The sequence below is a fragment of the Thermobia domestica genome, chromosome 8, assembly GCF_964235325.1.
Source record: "Thermobia domestica chromosome 8, izTheDome1.hap1.1, whole genome shotgun sequence".
Taxonomy (NCBI): domain Eukaryota; kingdom Metazoa; phylum Arthropoda; class Insecta; order Zygentoma; family Lepismatidae; genus Thermobia; species Thermobia domestica.
In genome coordinates, this window is record NC_137461.1 from 290,816,747 (window position 1) to 290,840,170 (window position 23,424).

Genomic DNA, 23,424 nt, shown 5'->3' on the forward strand with positions numbered 1-23,424 from the left:
TAAAAACCACAATGAATGTAGTTGCACGGTGCCACGTATCGACGTTTCATCCCTTTCAACAACCTTTGGGATGGTCAGTTTCGAGTTTGAACGAATTTCATTTCATTTCATTAATTTGTCTGCTTCATTAGCATACAAAGCATGAGAAATTCTCATATAAGCATTACAGTTGTCAGGAAGAAAGAAGAAGAAGAAGAACATACAATATTGTCAAGTACCAGAGGTATACATCATGCATCTTTCTAAAATACAAAACCACATAATAGGATATATTAAGTATGAAAACATGACAGTTTACATTGTAATTAGGCATGTAGTCACGAAGCATGTACATACCAGGCATGTACTCACGAGTAAGTATCTGTTACCAACTCTTCACTTAATGAGTCATTTAAATATTCTTTAATGGTGTAATAGCACTTTTCAGAGAGTAGATTATATAACGTCTTACCAAGAATGGAAACATTGGTGATATTTTTCAAGTACAGAGGAAGTTTATTATACAATCTGACACAATTCATGTACACGGTTTTGCTTATATTAGCATATTTTTGATGCATTACAAATATGTCACTACCTTGTCTTGTATTATGGCTATGAACATTTTTGTTAAAGATGTAAAAGGCGCTTGTTTTTCACAGTAAAAAGAATAGACTTATAGATGTATAAGCTGGGGAGTGTTAAAATTTTTGCTTCTATGAAAACCTTTTTACATGTTGATTTTGTGGGTAATCCAAAAATTATTCTAATCGCTTTCTTTTGCAATCGGTAAGTGCTTAAACTATTTTCAGCAGATCCCCACTGTATTATGCCGAAGTTAATTAATGAATTAAACTTGGTGTAGTAAAAGCTAAGAAGTGCTTCTCTCGACACAGTACCTTGAAGTTTGTATAAGGCAAAACACACGCTACTAAATTTTTTGTTTAAAGTGGAGATATGAGCAGACCATGAAAGATCATCACCTATGATTACACCTAAAAGCTTTGTCATGCAAGAATATTGGAGTAAGTTAGAAGATATTTTTCCATTTTACTAATTTGTCCGTATAAGTGTCAGTTTTCCTCTCAACTTCTTCTATTGATTTTCCTGATATTATCATACTGATGTCAGTTGATATAATTGTGACGTGTGAGTAGGCTTCGAGAGGCAGAACAGTGAGGACGTGTTAAAAGTGTCTGTCGAGCGTCAACACTCAGTTTTCTTTCCAGCTGCAAAAAGGTGCCAAAGAAGGTCGCAAAATGTTAAAATCAGTGTATGGTGATGAAACGCTGGCAATGAACACTGTTTACAAGTGATATGGGCGATTCAAAAATGGTAAGGAGTCGGTTGAAAACAAACAACGATCGAAACGTCCTTCGACGTCAAAAAACAGATGAAAAAAGTGCAAAAAGTGGCACAAATGATTCATTGAAACAGGTGAATGACCATTCGAGAGCTTTCCGAAGAACTAAACATCTCGTACGGGTCCGTGAAAAGTATTTTAACCACCGATTAAATGGGCAAGTGACTTCCTCCTTCATTACGAAAACGCACCATGCAACACTACTGTATACCGTTATATAGAAGATTGTATCCTAGAAGTGATACATCTAATAGTGACTCGCATGCTACTTGTGAATTTTGATTGTATTGTATTGTATTGTATTTATTTTCGTCGTTTTTTCATACATTTAGCACTGTATTACAATGCATCTGAAGTGACACGATATATTTATATATAATATTCAATAAATCAGATCTTACTAAATACATTAAATTCAGCCAAAGATCTTGGAATTACATTTGATATGAAACTGACATTTAATAACCATATAGAGAACATAATTAATGAATCTCTCAAGAAGTTAGGGTTCATAATTAGAACTGGAAAGGAATTAAGAATATTACAGCATTAACAAAAATGTATTAAATTCCGATCAAAACTGGAATATGCTGATGTGATCTGAAACCCATCACAACAACAATACCGACACCAACTGGAAAAATTCCAACCTAAATTTATCAAATACTTGGCATACAAGACAATAATTGGCATCTATCAATGTTATGAAAATTAGCTAACATTAATAGGCAACTTCTGCATCCCTACACATGAACAAAGGCGAAACATGAGAGATCTGATTTTTCTCCATAAAATAGTACAAAAGTAGTTTAATTATACGGATCTCATATCGACACTAAATTTTCATCTTCTGACACTTAAAACTCTTGCTGGTAATTCTGGCCTGTTCTATTGCAAAACTGCACGGACCAATGTATTATAGAAATCACCAATGTGGAGAATATGCTCTTCTTATAACAAAATATGTATAGAACCCAAAGAAATTGAAGTCTGTAATATGAAGTATATGTTTAAGAAAACTATTGAAAATTTATTTTGTAACACAGTATAATGGGGCATATACCTGTTGTGTTGATAACAAACAAATAAATAAACACAAACGTAAAAGAAACAATAACAATGTAAATTGCATACTGTAGGTTAATAATTATGTCTTACATCTTGCATGATATTATTATCAAAAATAATGTTAGGTTAATTAATTATTACTTGCAGTGTTTGTAGAAATCCTTTCATATATATCTAATGCTAAAAACAAGTCATTAACGTAAGGTCTGTAAAAACAAGTCTGTACATTTTAAAGGCATATTACATGTTAGATATGAATAGATATTAAGGCAAAAATATTGCTACAAGGTTTTGCAAAGAAAACTTACCTTGCTAAACTGACTCTTGCCCTTTGCCCCCCACTCAGTGCCGCTCCTTTTTCACCTACGTAGGTCATGTCTCCGCAGGATAACTTCTTAATGTCAGGACGCATAGCACAAACTCTTATCACTTCAGCATATTTAAATATGTTAAACTCTTCGTTGAAGATTACGTTTTGTCGTAGTGTTGCTGGGTAAATCCATGCTTCTTGACAGAAATATGAAATAGAACCATTGACTTCAAGCTCACCTTCGGAGGGTATAAGTTCTCTCAGAAGAAGACTCAAGAAACTAGACTGAAATATAGAAATAATGTATCAATTTTATCTACATTATCCTGTTTTTGTTATTTAAAAAAAGGTAGATAACGAATATTTTCATTTTTTCATTGCATTAACAAAGAACCCTTCCTACTATGTTAAAGTGGACTAATCTTGGTACGTTTGTCATTTAGTACTTGCCAAAAATTTCAATGGGAATTTCCACCTTCCTCTACGGCGTTTTCTTAAAGCATTCATTGATAATTAGGCCTAGAAAGCTACTGATATGTATGTTAGAGATAGGGCAAAGCAGTGCGCTGATCACTAGTTACGGAAGATTTTCATGCAAGCGTCTGTTGTGTTCTTTGCTTGTGATGTGGCTGAATAGCCAGTTGAGAAAGTTATCTAAGTACGGTTCTACGTGTAACACAACGTTCTGTTGGCTACACATAGCTAGGACTGACGCTTGCATCCAGCCTTAGTCATTAGCAGTGGCGGCTCGTGGACTAAAAGGTAGGGTGGGCCAAGCCTCAAGAGAAATACTTTATTGTTACTACTACTACTAGTAGTAGTAGTAGTAGTAATACTACTAAAATACTATTATTATTTGATCATTAAGTGAATTGCTTAAAATGTCGAAATTGCAGTCAAAAAAATTTGTCATAGTAACATATTAAGTATGATCACAGGGCAAGAATGTAACATAAAATATTTTCTGGTACTCGCCTAATTATCTGTATATATACTCTGCTATATATATACTCTGCTATATATATATAGTAATACATCACTGGCGTTATTAATCACGCAAAGAATATCATTGCTGTATGCGGCCGATAGTTCGGATTTGAGCTTTCCTTTGTTCAGCATCGGATAGGAATGGTATACAACTGTTAAGTCATTTTCTTGCAAGGAATGTTTAAAAGTGGAAAAGTTCTGAGGATTCATCTATTGAGGGTTCAACCCCAAATTAGGGAACTTATTTTCCTCGCAACTTGTTAAGAAGAACAACATAGCAAAAAAAAATCTTCATCGATCTTACATATTTCTAAATGTCTAAGAAAAATTGCTGAAAAAATTACATGGAATTCGAATCTACTCTTTCATACTTCACTCTCACATGTATGTACTGCACAAAAGTAGTTCAAAACATTGAGTAGCAGTAAATATTTGATATGAGAACTAGAACTAAATATTACTTTCGAGGATTTTAATTTCAATAATTTGATAACAAATACGTAGGAAGAGAGGTATTTGAGGTTTTAACTTTCTTTCATAAATAGAATATGTTCTTTAAATAGAAGCTCCGTTAAGAGGAAAAGGATCAATTTACGAGTTAGCAAATTTAACGCTATATCAATATTCATAATCCAGGAAAAGCGAGTAAAGAAAAAAGAATCAAGACCACCAGAATTTTTTATTGTTCTTTGAAAAAGGAAATTTAAATTAAGATTAAATTTGATTTTTGTGTTAACTTTCACGTTTGAAATTATTATATAAATTCACTCAGCAAATATTTTGCTCAGCAAATAATTAGTTTATATTAAATTCACTGTCTGACTCACACAAGTGCAGTGTACATTAAGACCGCTTTCACTACTTTAGAATTGAAAATCAGCGTACTTACCAATTCTCAACGCTCACTTACTTCAATTTCCAGGAGATCGTAATGGACCACTTGATTGACCGTGTATATATAACTAATTCCTTTTAAGATTTTTTGCAATAAATTACTAATTATTTAAATTTATTCAGACTTTCCAAAAAAAAAAAAAAAAAAATGTTTGAACGAACCACCTTTTATGCCACTCTTATTTAATCACCATTTAACAGCCCAATTTAATGAAACAGTACCAATAACGGACTTTTTGTCATTTAGTGCAAGGCTTTAAATCGCTAATTAACTTCCCCTATATGTATGTAAGTTTAAATACTAGTTAATATCCACATTTAAACCGAGACTAACTCACAAATTAACTTCCCCTTTTTTTTATAGAAGTTTCAAAAGGACACTAAACCAACGGAAAAGACAAGTTACGACATGCATTTAACTTAAATGTTATATACAAGTGTTTAACTTCCACTCACTCTTATCAAAATTTCCTTACAATTTTAAATGCAATAGAAAACATTTCAGTTTACTTAGGAATTTCAAGGTTATTAATTCAATTTATATTAAATTTCAACACTATGTAAAAGAGCGACTATTATTAATTAATAATTAGAATTAAATGCAAGCTGACTTATTTAACTTCTTTTTACAAACTCAAAAATTATAAAACAAAGAAAGACAAAAGAAATATTTTAAACAATCCACTAATGACGTAGAAGTTATAGCACAGTGCTATTTTAAAACTCCATTTTCTTCTTTCTCTATCAAGACTATCCACATTTTTGACGTAATAGTACTCTTGATCTTTCATAGCAAATTTACACAAAACAGCACACGTCTCCTCCTACAAGCTCTAGTTGTTTTCCTCACTGGAATTTCGGTCGTAGTATGACACAGCCAAAACTAACCTTTCACACCACAGATGAGGAGGGGAGGGGCGTGGTCGCTCAACGACACACTAGGCAGCAGAAATACTGTCATTTATTATCCGAATAGCGAAATATTTGCTACTTACAATTTGATCTACAAGGAATTTACGGAGCTTCTGATCAAATGTTTTTAGTCTTTACATTTTAGAAAAAAAATTGTGACAGCATGTCACACTGTACTGATATTCACGACGAAGTACGAGCAAGAGACATCAATTCTCTTACAGATAATTGTGAGGGCTGAGCAAACCATTGACTAGCACCTAACGGCGCCGACTTTCCAAAATTTATGTGGGTGCGGAACAAGGGCGCCCAAGTGGTTTCCAAGGGGGGCAAATATAAGCGACGTTTCAAATATAGTTTCAAATTTTGCTGTAACTACTGTAAAAATTCTATTCGGTTTTCGATATTCTCAAGTACAATTTCCTGTAGGGGGAAAGGGGCTGATCGCCCCACCTTGCCCCCCATGATGGGCGCTCTTGGTGCGGAACGTGTTATATGTTTTCAGGAGAGTCTCGATATTTTTTGATTGATTTCTCTTTGGTTAAAATCTTTTATGAACACTGTCATCAAGTGTTGTGTTCGATTCTATTCACAATATAGTTCGATTCTATTTTTATTGCGGGAATTGCCTTTGACTAGTCCAGAGACAGGCAAGGAAGTGGGAGTGTGTTGTTTGGTTACCTTTGCACTAACACATTTGAAACTAACAATTATATTTGAGAAATTACAACTTTTAACTTCCATCTGAATGTTTTAATTACTTATTTTTTGATAATGGCAAGTGAGAAATATTTATTTTATTTTCTATCAAACTAAAAATCTTGTGGGTACTGGAGTCCCGGAGCACCCACGTAGTCGATGTACTTGCTAGCACCTGTTTCCTAAGTTGAAATAACATTTGGTTGGAACACGCTTCAGCAACGACCACGAGGCTCAACGCTTCCTCAAACACATACGACATAGGGATACAAAAACTACCACAGCGCCTACAAAAACGCATTTACCAAAATGACGATTATGTAGAAACTAGATAAACGTATAAGCTTCAAAATGACGTAAAGATTATTGAAAATAAATGTTTCTTTGTATTTCCATAAAAAATAGATTTTCTTTTCAGATTACCCTCGTGATATACAAGATATGATCATAAAGTTCGGTGAATATAGTTGCACAGTGCCATCTATTGATGATATATCCATTTCAACTAGTAAGCCCGGTAGCCTAAACCTTTCATACAGTCACTGTAGAGTTTCAACGAGTTGTGACATGTTAGTTGATTTCCAGAGGCAAAAGAGTGAGGACGTGTTACGAGTGTCTGTCGCGCGCCAACATTAAGTTTTATTCTGAGCTGCAAAAAAGAGCCAAAGAAGCTCACGAAATGTCAAAATCAGTGTATGCCGATGAATCGGTGGTATTGAAGACTGTTTACAAGTGGTATGAGAAATTCAAAAACAGCAAGGAATCGGTTGAAAACGAGCAACTGTTTCAAGACGTTCTTCGGGGTCAAAAACACATGAAAACGTGCAAAAAAAAAAAAAAAAAAAAAAAAGTGGTACGAAATGAATGATTTGTTCCAACAGACGAGGAACTTTTGAGAGCTTTCCGAAGAACTAAACATTTCGTATGGGTCCGAGAAAAGCGCTTTAACCACTGATTAAATGGAAAAATGGCTCCCTTCTTCACCACGAAAACGCGTCGTGCCACACCTTGCTTTTGATCCGCGGCTTTTTGGCCGAAAAATATTTCTGTCTATCCATATTCGCCTTACTCACCAGATTTAATATCATGAGACTTCTAGCTCTTCCCACAAATCAAAACCATGCTTAAAGGAAAACATTTTGACACCATTCCTGACATTAAGAGGACCATGACAGAGGAGCTGAATGCGTTTTTAAAAGAAGCCTTCCAAAAATGCTTTCAGTCGTGGATTCAACGTTGGGATAAGTGCATTGATAACCAAGGACAGTACTTTGAAGGAAATTAAATCAACTTTCATGTAAGTTCATTACTTTGTTTCTAATAAAACGTTTCACCGTAGTTTTTGACCACACCTCGTATACAATAAATGATTTAATGATTTTTCGAGATCACAAAAAGAACTGCTTAGATATTCATCTATCGCATGGCACTTGTTCTTTTATAATAGTTTTGTATTATATATAATATTGGATGATCTTATTTACACGCAAGAATTTTTGTAATATGCACAATTATGAGACAGAAGAAATATAATTAAATTACTGTAAGTATCACTAAACTACCTGGCATTACAGTCACGAATGAAAGATATGACAAGAACATCGACTTCCATCGACTCACGGAATTCTTGCTTTTCCAAACTCGAGTTCACAAATTATTAATTCAAGAAGCCCTCAAATTGCCTCACAACGTTAGGTTAAAAGAAATAAATCTGTAGACCTGTGAGAACTCGAATTCGCGATCATAAGCAACAAATGACGCTTGTTATAACCAAGAAAAATGTACGTAATAACAGTATCAACGGTTAAATGGTTACATATTACTTATTCGGTCGAGTACAGTCTAATATTCTTTGAATCGATGAACCTAAAAATAGCTCAGAAAGAAATGAATCAATTTGCCTTCACTTTTATAAAACTTATACTAACTCACATATTCAACTTATATTGTGGCTTCGCGTAGCATAGTTGCTAATGCTCTCGCCTTTGATGCTATAACAGAAATATTACCTATAACTCGTGCCAGGATTTGAACCCAAATACTGAAGATAAACCAACATGATGTCCAAGGTTCGGTAGACCAAATCAGTCTATTAAATCATATATTCCCACTTACCGAGAAGATTTGTCAACAAAACTATTAACAAATTACAAGAAAAAAGTAAGAGAGAACAAAACACTATCAGTAAGACCTTGGTTCGTTTCTTAAACTGTCTCACAATAACCTCGGGAGTCGGGAGAATGTATAATTTCATAGACTGATTTGGAATACCGAATTGGATACTAGTTTGATTTATCTTCAGTATTTGGGTTCGAATCTCGGGTAATATCATTTCTGTTACAAAATGGCACCCGAACAGGGAGGTACAGAATTCGAACCACGGACTGTGGAGGATATGCCAATTTTATAAAATTGGCATATCCTCCACAGTGACGTTGGAGATTAAACTCAAGACCTATTATAAAATTGTCTTCCCAAACAAGGGAGTAAGGTAACTAACAACATTCTGTTATAATGCAAATGGACCCGGGTTCGATTCTCGATGGGAACACTCGATCGGAAAGGTGTAAAAAGCTTTTTCCAGGTTAGCCATTCTGAATGAATTTTTCTTGGGTTTTCTCATTCATACCAGTCAAATGCTTGATGGTACCTCTCATGAAGGTTGCTGGTCTTTTCGTTTCTCACTTCCCTAGTAGCGTGATCGCCGAGAAACATCATACATCACTCGTCCATAGATGCCAGTAATGTCCAGAAATATATAATTCTTACAATTTATATTAACATGTTGTATTGTTACCTTTCCAGCTCCATTAGGGCCTATAACGGCAATTAAACTTCCTCGTTGAATTTTCATATTAATCGATTGAAGCGTATTTTTGGGAGCACTCGGAGTCCATTTGGCGCTAACATTATTTAACACTACAGAGTATTCATTATCCACTTCATTGAATGGTTGATCGTCTTTACCATCTTCAATCACCGGCACTTCTTCATAGAGCAAAAAATTCTGAAACACATGAGAAAAAAAGGATATAATTACCACAATCACTTGTTTGTCATTCTGGGCTTTCTCTTTAATAAATACTGTAAATAACACATAGATCAAGAGTGATTTCTACACGCATGATTTTGGATCGACTTATAATGAAAACGAAACGTATTCAACACTTTCTTTTGAAAATATGAATTCAATGAATAAACTATAGTAAATTTTTCTTTGGAAAATTCTCCACGAGAATAAGTAGAATTTATCCATTAACCATTCATGAAATTTAAAATTTTATAGATGCACAAACATGTGAAGTAGAACCTCGCAGCCATAGATATAAGTTCCCACTGGCAAATTTCCGGATTCCGAATGGATCCCAAAAAGCAATTCACACACACTGTGCCGTTTCCATGCCGTGGCTCACAAAGTTTCTTTTCAGACTTTGATATTAAAAATTCATTGGATTATCTTTTTTAATTCTCAGATGACTTGCCACTCCGTGCGTGTACCGTTCCCCTTGCTATGCCCCAACAGTGCTGCCTTACAGAGAAACCATCTCGGATGTGACTCAACGGCTGTGATGCTTCGGCTTTCCTCGAAGTACTCGAAGTGACACAAAGTTGGCCAGAACCAATAGGAATGATGTAGAATACAGTAGCCGCACAGTACGGTATGTCATGGTATATGTGAATGGTCGTGGCATCTTATGCGTGAATAAAACTTAATAGTCCTATTGAGGAAAATTATTGGCGTCACAAGAAGTTCTTTCGTTTTGTTAATCTTTTATTTTTATATACCTGGTACTTTTATACTTCTGACTATGCTATTAATAGAAAGGGAAGTGTTGTAGAAAAACAGTGCACATTTACTCGTCTGCTGACAGGTATCAGAAAAAAATGGTAAGTTAGCGACAAACGGTTTTTCGAAATTTATTCAGCATCCAGAGAGTAGGTTCCGTCCCTTCCACTAACCATCTATTCAAACCGGTAGTGCTAGAGTTTACCTATGAAAGGGAACCAGAAGAAACATCCAAGTTTACAGAGGTACATACTCAATGGTCACTCATGGTCACTGAAAGATCTTTGGTTTACAGGTCAAATTCCATTCTTGAGAAATCTATTGATTACAGTAGACATCAAATTATGTCGAAAGTCTTCCTCAATATCTTTATGACAGCAGTTTTATTCTAATTTTCAACAATTTGTAAATATAACAGCGTATACGGCTCTGAAGTTATAAGAGCCGTATATATATATGATATATGTCTACTTTTCTACCCACCAACAAAGCTGCCTTCTGCTTAGGCCCTACTGTGATTACCGAAACTCAGAGATAAAACTCGATTATATACATCAAAATTAACTGCTGGTTTCAATCAGTGAGTCGATTTACGAAGTGCAAACAATCGCTGTATCGCCAACTCTTAAGTTTTCTTAGCATTACTTACTTCGTCCCACAACCCGCTTCGCCTCCAGTGATTATTTGATTTTGATGAATATGACAAATATTTCCTTCGAGACTTCCCAATGGTTTCCACTGCATAGAGTTAAAATGAGAGAAGAATAAAGAGCTACATTTACCCCTTCAATTAAATAAATAGACCGCGTGCTCACTGAATTTCGACCACCTACCTAATACTTTGTTGATCCACTTTTTTGCTCAGAGGACGGCCTGGACACGACATGGCATGGATTCTGGTAGTTGCTGATATGTTTCCACGGGGATCTGACAACATATATTCCTGATGGCATCCTACAATGTACCCACAGATGTCGGTGTAGGAGTCATGGTGCGAAGAGCTCCTTTCATAACATTTCATAAATGTTCAATGGGATTATGATTTGGTGCAGTTCATATGCTGTAGCTCCGTGTAATGTTCCTTAAGCCAAGTAAGTATAGTGCATTGTCGTCCTGAAAAATGCAATCTCCGTATGGGTAGAAGTGTTGCATTGTAGGGTTTACGTGATCCTCTAACATCTGCAGGTACACACTGGATGTCTCGCTGCAGTCCATGCAAATGGAGTGGGGACACTTGGTGGCGTTTTGTAACCAGATACCCGATTTCTTTGTAACCAGATTTAGTATCTTTTTGTAGTCTTTTATTACCCCTTTTTGGAATGGTGAGAAAAGAGTATGGGGTATGTACCCGTTCTCTTTTACGTCCCCCTATTGAATATACCAGGGGTATGTGTACTCGTTCTCTTTTTCAACAGCTATATAACAGCAAAAATTACTGAAGACTATGCTAATAAAAGACTATGAACACATTTTCCAACCCGTATGTAACATAGCAGAAGTTACATAAGACTACGAGTACGTAGCAGAGCTATTAAAAAGTTTGGCTTATTTTTCCACCCCTATTTAACACAGCAGAGACTACGAACGCATATTTTAGCAGAAGTCCTATGTTACATAGTAGACATCAACATAACAGAGAATAATGGGGGTGTACTCGTTAACTTTTACGACCCCTTTTTAACGGCGTATTTGTTCTCTTTTATGACCATTTTTCAACCCCTATTTTAACAGCAGAAATTGCTTAAGACAACGAACACATACTCCAATCAGAAATTACAGAGACTACGAACATCTATTTTTGTAACACCTCTATATAACATAGCAGAAATTACATAAGACTATGAACATCTATTTTAGCAGCACCCCTATGTAACAGCATAGAATGCATATCACTATGAACACAGCAGAGAATAATGGGGGTGTATTCGTTCCATTTTATCAACCCCTGTGTAACAGCATAGAATACATAAGTCTATGAACACATTTTCCAAAGCCTATTTAACACAACTGAGACTATTGCGGTGTGCTAATAGAGATTGATCCCAACATCGGCACAGGTGGAAGGACACCACGGACCAGGGTCCACACTAAGTACTCTGATTCCGCCCTGGACCTCAGACCTTCGTTATTGGGAGAAAATCTATTGCAACCATGAGAACATTCAATAAACGAAGACTCAAGGAACTGTCAATAGGAATGTGGTATGGATTAGTGTAGACTAGTGTAGTTTAGTGTGTTTTAAGTGTCAAGTTAGGTGTTTTTAGTGCTTTTAGTGTCTAAAATGGGCAAAATTAAATAAAACACACAGGGAAAAACCAGCGTATAAATAGTGAAAGTATTAAATATGATCATAGGAGAGAAACCTGAAATAGCAGGTGAAAACAAATCTCATACAGGGAAAACCTGAAGAAAGAAGTCCAGCAAAATAAATAAAAATTAAACACTAAATTAACATCGAATCCAAAAAATAAATAAAATAAAGAAACAATAAATAAATGAAGCATAAGAAATTAAAAAAGAGAGAATTAAAACATAATAATTATAGATAGTAAATATGGACTCAACCAAGCTAAATAAAGGAACAAAGCATAAATAACTTCAAGAATAGTAATAATAACAATGATAATAACATATAGACATAAATATACCAAAAAATAGAAGTAGCTAGATAGTTAGAGATAACTAACTAAATATTAATAGGATCAGAATTAAATAAATAAAAATAGCGAACAGAGGTAGGAAATGATTGGGCAGATCAGAAAAAATTTAGATTATTTTGATTTGATTAGCAAACAATTAGTATTAGAATGTTAATGTCAAGATCAATTTTCAAATACCATGGAAATCGTATTAGTCGATAGTTGAGTTTTGCATAGTTTAGTATTAGATTACGTTAGGGTCAAGCTCAATTGTTATAATACTTGGGAAATTGTAATAGTGAATAGTTAGTCGATAGTTGAGTTTTGCATAGTTTAGTATTAGATTACGTTAGGGTCAAGCTCAATTGTTATAATACTTTGGAAATTGTAATAGTGAATAGTTGAGTTTTTTACATAGTTTATTCTTTGTTTTGTTTGCTTTTGTCTTTTTGTTTCTTGTTTGTGGTTTTCCTTTCCCTACCTTCATCCAAACTCCCTTTCTCCTGTTCCAAAATATAAAACCAAATAAATTAAAGAAATTAAAGATAATGATGATAACCCATGCCGGTTTTAATTTTCAGATTCCGGTTCTGGAAGACGGGCCAGAGCCTAAGAAACAGAGACTATGAACATAGCGAAGCTAACAAGAGTATGATTTATTTTTCAACACATATTTAACAGAGAGGAGACCAAAGGCGTAAATATGGGCCCCGCAGACCCCGCATTGCGAGGCTGCCCAAGCCATCTAACGGACTCCAAATGGTTAAGTGTGACGTAGAAAAGGGCCACACTCTACGCTGTCTGTGGGGAGGCCCCCAAGCCTTTAGTTAGTTAGCCACTGGCGGAGACTATGAACCAATAGCAGGGGTACCTTTTATCGACTCTATGTAACATAGCAGATATTACACAAGCATTCATCTAGTACTACATGTCACAATGGTACTGATCATCGAGGTCAAAGGTCAAGTATTTTAACCCGAATAACTCGTAAACGGAGCCACATATTGAGGTGGTGTTTCCAGATTTAGTAATGTCATCTAGTACTACATGTCCCAAAAGTACTGACCATCGAGGCCAAAGGTCAAATATTTAGTCCCGAATAACTCGTCAACGGAGCCACATATTGAGGTGGTGTTGTGACATTTAGTAATAGGTCATCAAGTGCTACATGTTCCAAAAGTACTAATTATAGAGGTCAAAAGTTAAATATTTAAGTCTTAATAACTTCTAAATGAAGCGACGAATAAATTTGTGACCCATTCAGATTTGTACCAAACACATAAAACTGAGGAATGAATAAATTTGTGTGTCCTATGTAAATTTGTACCAACTAGAAAAAAGACGAAGAAGGTCCATTTTAACGAGCTCAGAATTCAGTAACATTTGGGGGTATTCAAATAAACGAAGGAATAAATTTGAGTGGCCAATTTAGTTTTGTATCACCGAGAAAAAGCAAAGAAATACCATTTTAACTAACTCAGCATTTTATACCTTTCTGGAGGATTCAAATAAACGAAGGAATAAATTTAAGTGGTCTATTTAGTTGTAGTGCTAGATTTCGTACTATTTTGAGAGAAAGGACCATTTTAAAGTTTTGTAGACCAATTTTTGTTATGCAACTTTGTAATTCAACATTTTGTATTATTTTTGTACAAGGAGATCCATATTTCTGTTTGTGCACTTTTTATATACCAATCAAAATAAACGAAGAAGTGCCATTAAGTTATGGTACTACAGTTTTAAATTTGAATCTTTTGTACCGACAGAAAAAATATTCCGTTTAAATAAGCAATACATTGTTGCGATACTTCGTGTGGTGAAAGTCTAGGGTTATAGGCCAAGTTCGTTATAAGCAAACAAGTTGCATTGCAAAATAAATTTTAATTGCCTCTCCCATCGCTGAGTAAGGCTCATAGTTATATTGTTAATGGACGTGCGTTTGGCGAATTAAGTCTTACGTTTAGTTATAGGTATACAAAATACTAACGGGGACGCTAAAGTTCAAAGTTTCCTGGCCACTAACTAAATATTTGAACGTAAGATTTAACCCACATGAGCTGCCATTGGTTACAGACGAAAACAATATTCAAGTAGAAGAGAGTAACGTCATACATTCAATTTTAACTTAATTCTGTAGAACAGACTCCATAGCAATTAGTGTTACTAAGGAATGAAGAAGCACTAAAGAAAAAAGAAGAAACAATATCCTTAGCCATTTTGAATCACCGTGCTGATAGATGGAAAAACAGGATAGAATAACTAGATGAAGTTACGAAGAGACCATATCAAAGTAAAAATCAGCTCACCAAGGAAGAGAAAAGTTTTTAAAGTTCCATGTTGTACACCATCTATAAAAACTGCTGAATTATTAGCTGTGAAAAGTTTTATTCAACTCTCAAAACTACTATTTTGTGTTGCTGCAGATATTTAAGCTTCTCAATATCAATGCAGTTTAAATAAAATAAAAAGGAACGTTACGAATGCGTTACCTAACATTCGTATTTTTAGTATAGTGAAGGTCCTAAAGTACAGTCTATTGAGTGCAAATATAGATTTTATATAACATAGGGCACCTTACTAGTGTGGAAGGCTAACGGCTATTAACATTATTTTTTACTTCTTTGCTTTAGTGTAATTTCATTAGACAATTCTTTTACATGACGGGAGAGGCAATTAAAATTTATTTAGCAATCCAACTTGTTTAGAATTTTTGCTTATAACGAACTTGGCTTATGGCCTATAACCCAAGAGTTTTACAACACACAAAATATCACAACAATGTGTTGCTTATTAAAATAGAATATTTTTTCTGTTGGTACTAAAGATTCGATTTAAAAATGCAGTACCATAACTTAATGGCCCTTCGTTTATTGTGAATAGTATACAATAAGTGCACAAACAGTAATATAGCTCTCCTTGTACAAAAATACTATTAAATGTTGAATTACAAATTTGCATCACAAACATTGGTCGGCAAAACTTTAAAATGGTCCCCTTCTCTGGATGACACATAAATATACAAAATAGTACAAAATCTAGAACCACAACTAAATAGACCATTCAAATTTATTCCTTCCTTTATTTAAATACCTCAAAATGTTACAGAAATACTGATCTAGTTAAAATGGACCTTCTTCGCCTTTTTCTGGTTGGTACAAAACTAAATACTCCATCCAAATTTATTCCTTCGTTTATTTGAGGAGTATGAAAGGTACAGAAATTCCGAGTTAGTTAAAATGGCATTTCTTTGTTATTTTTTCTCGTTGGTACAAAATTGAGTAGGTCGATTAAATTTATCCATTCGCTTGTTTAAATAGTACAAAAGGTATACAATTCTGAGCCAGTTAAAACTGGCATTTCTTCTCTTTTTTCTCGCTGATACAAAAGTAAGTAAGGCACTCAAATTTATTCCTTCGTTTATTTGAGTAGTACGAAAGGCACAGACATTCTGAACTAGTTAAAATGGCCCTTTTTCGGTTTTTCTGTTTGATAGAAATTTATTCCTTTGTTTTATTTAAATAGTACAAAAAGTATAAAAATACTCAGCCAGTTAAAATGGACTTTCTCCACTTAAGCTACTCAAATTTATTCCTTCGTTTGTTTGAATAGCCCAAAAAGGTATAAAATGCTGGACTAGTTAAAATGGTCCTTCTTTGCTTTTTTCTGTTTGATGCAAAAGGATATAGGACACCCAAATGTTATTCATCCTTCACTTTTTGTGCTTAGTACAAAATTAAATAGGTCACTCAAATTTATTCCTTCGTTTATTTGAGTAGTACGAAAGGAACAGAGATTCTGAGCTAGTTAAAATTGTCCTTTTTCGCTTAAGCCACTCAAATTTATTCCTTCGTTTATTTGAATAGGCCAAAAAGTATAAAATGCTGAGCTGGTTAAAATGGCGTTTCTTAACTTTTTCTGCTTGGCAAAATTGAATAGACCACTCAAATTTATTCTTTCGTTTAATTGAATAGCCCAAAAAAGTACAAAACACTGAACTAGTTAAAATGGTCCTTTGCTTTTCCTTGTATAAAAAGTAGGACACCCAAATTTATTCTTTCGTTTATTTGAGTAGTACAAAACGGTACAGAATTTCTGAGTTAGTTAAAATGGCATTTCTTAACTTCTTTCTGTTTGGTACAAAATTGAATAGTCTAGAAAAATTTATTTCTACGTTTATTTGAATAGTGCAAAAGATATAAAATTCTTAGCTAGTTAAAATGGTATTTCTTTGCTTTCTCTCGGTGGTACAGAACTAAATAGGCCACTCAAATTTATTCCTTCGTTTATTTGAGTAGTACAAAATGGTACAGAAATACTGAGCTAGTTAAAAAAGTCCCTCTTGGCTTTTTTACGTTGGTACAAAACTAAATACTCCATACAAATTTATTCATTCGTTTATATGAATAGCACAGAAGATACAGAAATTCTGAGCTAGTTAAAATGGCGTTTCACAACATTTTCCTGCTTGGTACAAAAGGAAATAGGACACCCAAATTTATTCTTTTCTTTATTTGAATAGTACAAAATGGTACAATAATAGGGAGCTAGTTAGAAAGGTACTTCTCTTTTTTCTCGTTGGTGCAAATTTATTACTTCCTTTATTTGAGTACTACAAAAAGGTACATAAATTCTGAGCTACTTAAAACGGCATTTGTTTGATTTTTTCTGTTTGGTACGAAAGGAAATGGGACACCCAAATTTTACTAATTCTTCATTTTTTCTGCTTGGTACCAAATTGAATAGGCCACTCATATTTATTCCTTCCTTCATTTCAATAGTACAAAAGGTATAAAATACTGAGCTAGTTAAGAAGGTCTCTCTTCGCTTTTTGCTCGTTGGTAAAAGTAAATAAGTCACTCCAATTTATTCCTTCGTTTATTTGAGTAGTACGAAAGGTACAGAAATACTCAGCTAGTTAAAATGACATTTGTTCTTTTTTATTTGGTACAGAAGTATATAGGACACCCAAATTTATTCCTTTTTTACTTGAGTAGTACGAAAGGTACAGAAATTCTGAGCTAGTTAAAATGGTACTTTTTCGATTTTTGTATTTGATAGAAATTTATTCCTTCGTTTATTTGAATAGCCCAAAAAGATATAAAATACTGAATTAGTTAAAATGGCATTTCTTTGCTTTTTTCTGTTTGGTACAAAAGGAAGTAGGACAGCCAATTTTTATTCATTCTTCATTTTTTCTGCTTTGTACAAAATTGAATAGTCCAACCAAATTTATTCCTACGTTTATATGAATAGTACAAAGGTATAAAATACTGAGCTAGTTAAAAGGCCCTTTTTCTATTTTTTCTCTCTGGTACTAATTTTTTTTCATTTATTTGAATAGTACAAAATGGTACAGAAATACTGAGCAAGTTAAAAAGGGCCTTCTTCTCTTTTTGCTCGTTGGTAAAAAATAATTAAGTCACTCAAATTATTCCTTCATTTGAGTAGTACGAAAAGTACAGAAATACTCAAGCTAGTTAAAGTGGCATTTATTTTCTTTTTCGTGTTTGGTACAGAAGTAAATAGGACACCCAAATTTATTCCTTTGTTTATTTGAGTAGTATTAAAAGTACAGAACTTTTGAGCTAGTTAAAATGTTCCTTTCTCTCTTTTTCTGGTAGATACAAATTGATTTTTTCGTTTATTTGAATAGCCCAAAAAGATAAAACACTGAATCAGTTAAAATGGTATTTCTTTGCTTTTTCTGTTTGGTACAAAAAGAAGCAGGACAACCAAATTTTGTCCATTCTTCACTTTTTTCTGCTTGGTAATGCATTGAATAGTCCAGCTAAATTTTTTCCTACGTTTATTTGAATATTATAAAAGGTATAAAATACTCAGCTAGTTAAAAATGGCATTTGTCTTTTTTCTCATTGGTACAAAAGTAAATGTCACTTAAATTTATTCCTCCGTTTATTTGAATAGTACGAAAAGTGCAGAAATACTCAGATAGTTTAAATGGCATTTGCTTGCTTTTTTCTGTTTTGTACAAAGGTAAATAGGACACCAAAATTTATTCATTCTTCACTTTGTTGTGCTTCGTACAAAACTGAATAGGTTAGACAAATTTATCCATCGATTCGTTTAGAAGTTATTAAGGCTTATATATTTGACCTTTAACCTCGATAGTCGGTATTTTGCAAAGGTGTAATAGTTGATGACCTATTACTAAATGTGAAAACACCACCTCAATATGTGCCTCTACGAGTTATTCGGGTTTAAATATTTGACCTTTGATCTCGATGGTCAGTACTTTTGGGACATGTAGTACTTGACGACCTGTTGCTAATGTGGAAATACGCCCTCAAGACGTAGCACCATTTACAAGTTATTTAACCACTGCCCTGACCACCTAATGCAGAGCCGCTTTGACCCGTGATTAGTGCCATACTAAAGGTTTGAGTAATGGAGAAAACATATGTTAGTCGAACTCTCTAGTATGGCACTAATCACGCGTCAGAACGACTCTGCATAAGGCTCTTGTAAAAACAACCACTTAACACATGTTCCGTTTACAAGTTATTCAAACTTAAATAGTTGACCTAGTAATTGTGAAATGTGAGGACCGTTTTTTTCAAAAATCGATAGAACAAATTTTGAAAAACGAAGGTATGCTTTTTCTGGTATACTTTTTATGCTACCAATTGAGCTGTGAAATCAGAATTGACAAGTATCAAAATGTTCCAATGCACAGAATACTAAACCATGAACGTTTTGTCAGAGCTCGTTATGTACAATAAGAACAAAAATGCAATTTGTTGTAAAAAAAGATGTTTTGTGCTCTATCGAGTTTTGAAAAAACGTCTTCATATACAATTAGATTTATTTTTATTATTAAGTAATAGTTTCAACGTGTACTATTTGTTTCATTATATTACTTCACTCATTATTCACTTATAAATATTAATAATTTATTATTTATACTAAGAATAACAAGGAGTGAAAAACATGCAGAGACATGAAAATACTACATACCTGCCTTAACATGTTCACTCACGTAACAGCCACTTTCCTTGTTTCACTTTTGTTTCACTTTTTAAAGAATTGAAAACTTTTAACAGCACTGTTATAACAATGTACACTAATTTGAAAAACGTTTTAAAACTGCGTATTTTTCTCTTTACAGAATAGAAACAGACAGAGGTAGCTCATACACTCCACTACGTACAATTCTTCACAACACACTTCTCGAAAGTAACGAAGGCAGAAAAATATCACTGTTCCCTATCTCTGTTATTTGCATATTCATTAGGAAAACAGTATTTCACCTTTTTCCAAAGCGCATTAGCAGTTGACAAGATTGCATTTTTAAAAACGCTATTGGTCACGTGATTTCCGGACACTGACAGTTTGTTTTGTTGTCACGAACTGTATGACAAGACGCTCGCCCCACGTTTTGAACATCAGTAGTATACACATGAATTTTCTTGGGTGAAACTGATTTATGATCCGTTAGTAATTACAACAGTAATTAATGACATAATAAACGTGTTAGTGTAAAAGTGTGAATAATTCGATTAAATAAAATGAGAGCAAACGTATCCTACCTGTATTCTACGCACTGTGACCAATGCTTCAGACACTGCAATCACGCCTACGGGGAAGTAAAACGTCATAGAACTTCTCAAAATATCAAAATAAGCAGAGGCGAGAAACACCTAGAAAGTACAATTATTTTTTTTTAACAATTTAGTAATTTTATCATGAAAAGTATGCGCAATAATTTAGTATATGTTATACTTAGCATATCTTAGGGAAATGTATATTTATCAGATATCCACGAGAAATCCGAATTCTCTGAAGAAACCAATCTTTCAACGGATGCAAAACAATTTAGAAATATCACAGTTCAAATACGTACCACAATAATTACGAGGCTATTTCCATACGTTTCAGCCGTGACTGAAATATCAAGGCATTGGTAAGAAGGCTTTTATGGCATACAGCGCCATCTACAGAAGATATAATGTATTAGTTTGTACTGTCTAGCTGTGTCGATTTAATGGAAGTAATCATTTGAACCATTTTCTGTACATTGAAATTGTATCCTGTATGACAATGCTCCAGTCCTCACGGCTGTTGTTGAATGGGCTACAGTGAAAAGATGTGGTATCGAGGTGATTCAGGACTCACTCTATAGCCCAGGCTTAGCACTACAGTCTTGAGAACAATAGGTGTAAAGATTGGAGCATTGTCATACAAGGTGCAATTTCAACGCACTGCACTCATCAAACGAGTGCCTCCAACGAACTGACGCAGATGAAAATGTCCTCATACGAACCTACTGATTGAAGTATAAATTACTGTTTTACTTAAGTAATCCTGGTACATTTAAATTTACTGCTGGCAGTGGTGATACCACACGACGCAGTTGTAAAATGTTTGCTTTCACCGCAGTCGACGGCGATATTACCTGTCCTAAGCTAGTTAGCATTAATATAGGCTGGGCTACACTTTTATTTAGGGTTGTAGGAGGTAGACTGGCTAAGTGGTAGAAAGCTCACTTCTGGTGATAGGGGTCCCTGGTTAGATGCCCGTTACGTGATGAACAACTTCGTGTTCGTGGATTTTCTCTTGGTTCTTGTTCCACCAATGATGTCATAACCATTCACCTAAACTAATCAATCATCTCCCTGAATTTGAGTAGCATATTCGTTGGACGTAAAACTTCATTTCATTGTGTTATTTCTTTGAAGTTATAATTTCAAGTATTGCCAATACTTATTGAATTGACAAATTAGCTAAGGAAAGAAAATATTTTAACTCATCTATTCTGTGAGAGTAATAATCATTTATAACACTTTCATTCGTGATATTATCGGATCAATTGTTCTGTTACTTTTAGGTTGTTTGATCAATTAGATTTAGAATTATTGTAAATTAAGTATCAATTATAGAGAGGATTATAATGTGAAAAAAAAAACTTGGGGTTTGGTGTAGAGGAGAGGGTGCAAATGTGGAAACCCAGTTGTTTTTAATTTGTAAAAAAGCAGTGAATCGTTAATTTAACCTGGAAAATTGCCTCAAAATGCCTTAGAATGTTAGAAATATGAGACCATAATTCGCAAGTGCAAAAACCATATACGTAAAAAATAAAAAAAAATATTTGACACATGTACTAGCATATTTCGATTTTTTAAAAACTGAGGGTAATGTGGAAACACCCTAAAATTACAGTAAATCAATGTGTAAATCAAGTTGTTGGATCATAATATGTTTTTAATGATAGTATGTTTTTAATCTGTAGATGAACAAAGACAACAAAATATTTTTAATGATTACAAAGTTAAAAAGCTGAAAGTTACAAAGTAAACAAATTTCGATTTAAAGTTTTATTGTAACGAGACAAAGATGTTACGTAGGTAAGTCCTGTTTGCAAAAATCACAAATATAAATGCATGTCTCCACACCGGCACACTAAGAGTGACTCCATTCCTCACATAATTGACACTGAATCCATAGTTCACTACGCATATCTTTAGAAAATGGATTCCCATAAAATATGCACAGAATGTCTTTTTCGGTGGGCTCTTCTACTCCAACTGGAAGAGAGACTGCAGAGTTTTGTTTGTTTGTTTGTTTTCTTCTAATTGGAGGAGGAACTTTGGGCATTTTTCTAGTTTTGTTACCGCCTGTAGCTGTTTTTGTAATTCTTCGAGCTGTTTTTGTACGGAAACGATGTGAAAATAGCGCAAGAACTCGGCTTACGATCTCTATTCGAAGTCTTCCTCTTCAAAAGGGGTATTTTCATGATTTCATATGGTGACACACAAACTTTTGAAGAGGTGCTCGATACGCTGTGATCCTCTGAGGAGGTGCTCAGTACGCAGAGACCCTGTAATAAAAATCGTGGAGACAATTATTTGCCTTTTTTCCGCCTCTTTGTCAGTTTCCACTTTGCTTTACTCCTAAGCCTTCGCCCCTTCGCCCTACCCCTCACTTAGGCCATGAATAAAAAGTATCTAACATATACTTGTATGAATCAAATATGTGTTATCTTCAATAAATTATTTACTAATAATAAAACAATGCAATGGACTTTAGGGTGAGGGAAATGTGGAAAAGTTTCCACATTTCCTTCATCTACATGTTTCCAAGTTACCCGCACTGTAGTCAAATTGGATTGTACGATTTAAGTTAAAAACGCTTTTGCTTGTGATTGATTGAATGCCACCAATACCTTCCCAATAACTCCCTTTCACAATACTCTGATATATATTACACTACATCTATGATACTTTAGACTTAATAATACTACACACTTACCTGCAAAAACTTTAGGAAAATGTGAAAACAACAATCGACGCACCACCATTAACAACACTGGCCGACCGCTTCATAGCGTTGTGCCGTGACGAATGGGCACGAGGGCGATTGTTTACAGCAATCGCCGCAAGGGTAAAGTTCTCTGCAGTCAACATACCTTACGTTTCCACATTACCCTCACGTTTCCACATTTGCACCCCTTCCTCTACCAACTTATTTTTTAAAGAAAAATCATAAAGAACCTAACACCAGGTTCTATAGTTTCAGCACCATATCATTGCTTTCATAAGATATTGTTGAAATGCAATATAATTCTGCCTGTTATGCATTGCATAAAATGAGATTACATAACTTCTAACATATCTTTCTTTTATTCAAAGCTAGTAGAACGTTTAAGTATGAGCCTTATTAAAATTTTAAACCTCTACAAATGAAAGGAAAAATACTGTTGGTTTTTAGAAATGAGTTCCTCTAATTTTCTTTTAAAAAGTTCTGTAGCCTTAGATTGTATTTTCATAAT

At 34.2% G+C, this 23,424-nt stretch overlaps 1 protein-coding gene across 3 annotated transcripts in view; it reads right to left on the reverse strand.

Moving 5' to 3' along the window:
- LOC145693709 (ATP-binding cassette sub-family C member 4-like) overlaps positions 1-23,424 on the reverse strand; it is a 107,748-nt gene that overhangs the window by 38,321 nt on the left and 46,003 nt on the right. For 2 of the 3 annotated variants that reach the window (XM_081769993.1, XM_081769991.1), the window contains 3 exons: positions 20,186-20,296; positions 9,010-9,219; positions 2,719-3,005 (listed from right to left, as the gene is read on the reverse strand). In XM_081769993.1, the coding sequence (XP_081626119.1) occupies positions 2,719-3,005; positions 9,010-9,219; positions 20,186-20,296 (608 nt within the window). The remainder of the gene's footprint in view (positions 1-2,718; positions 3,006-9,009; positions 9,220-20,185; positions 20,297-23,424) is intronic. The other variant, XM_081769992.1, reaches the window with a different exon arrangement.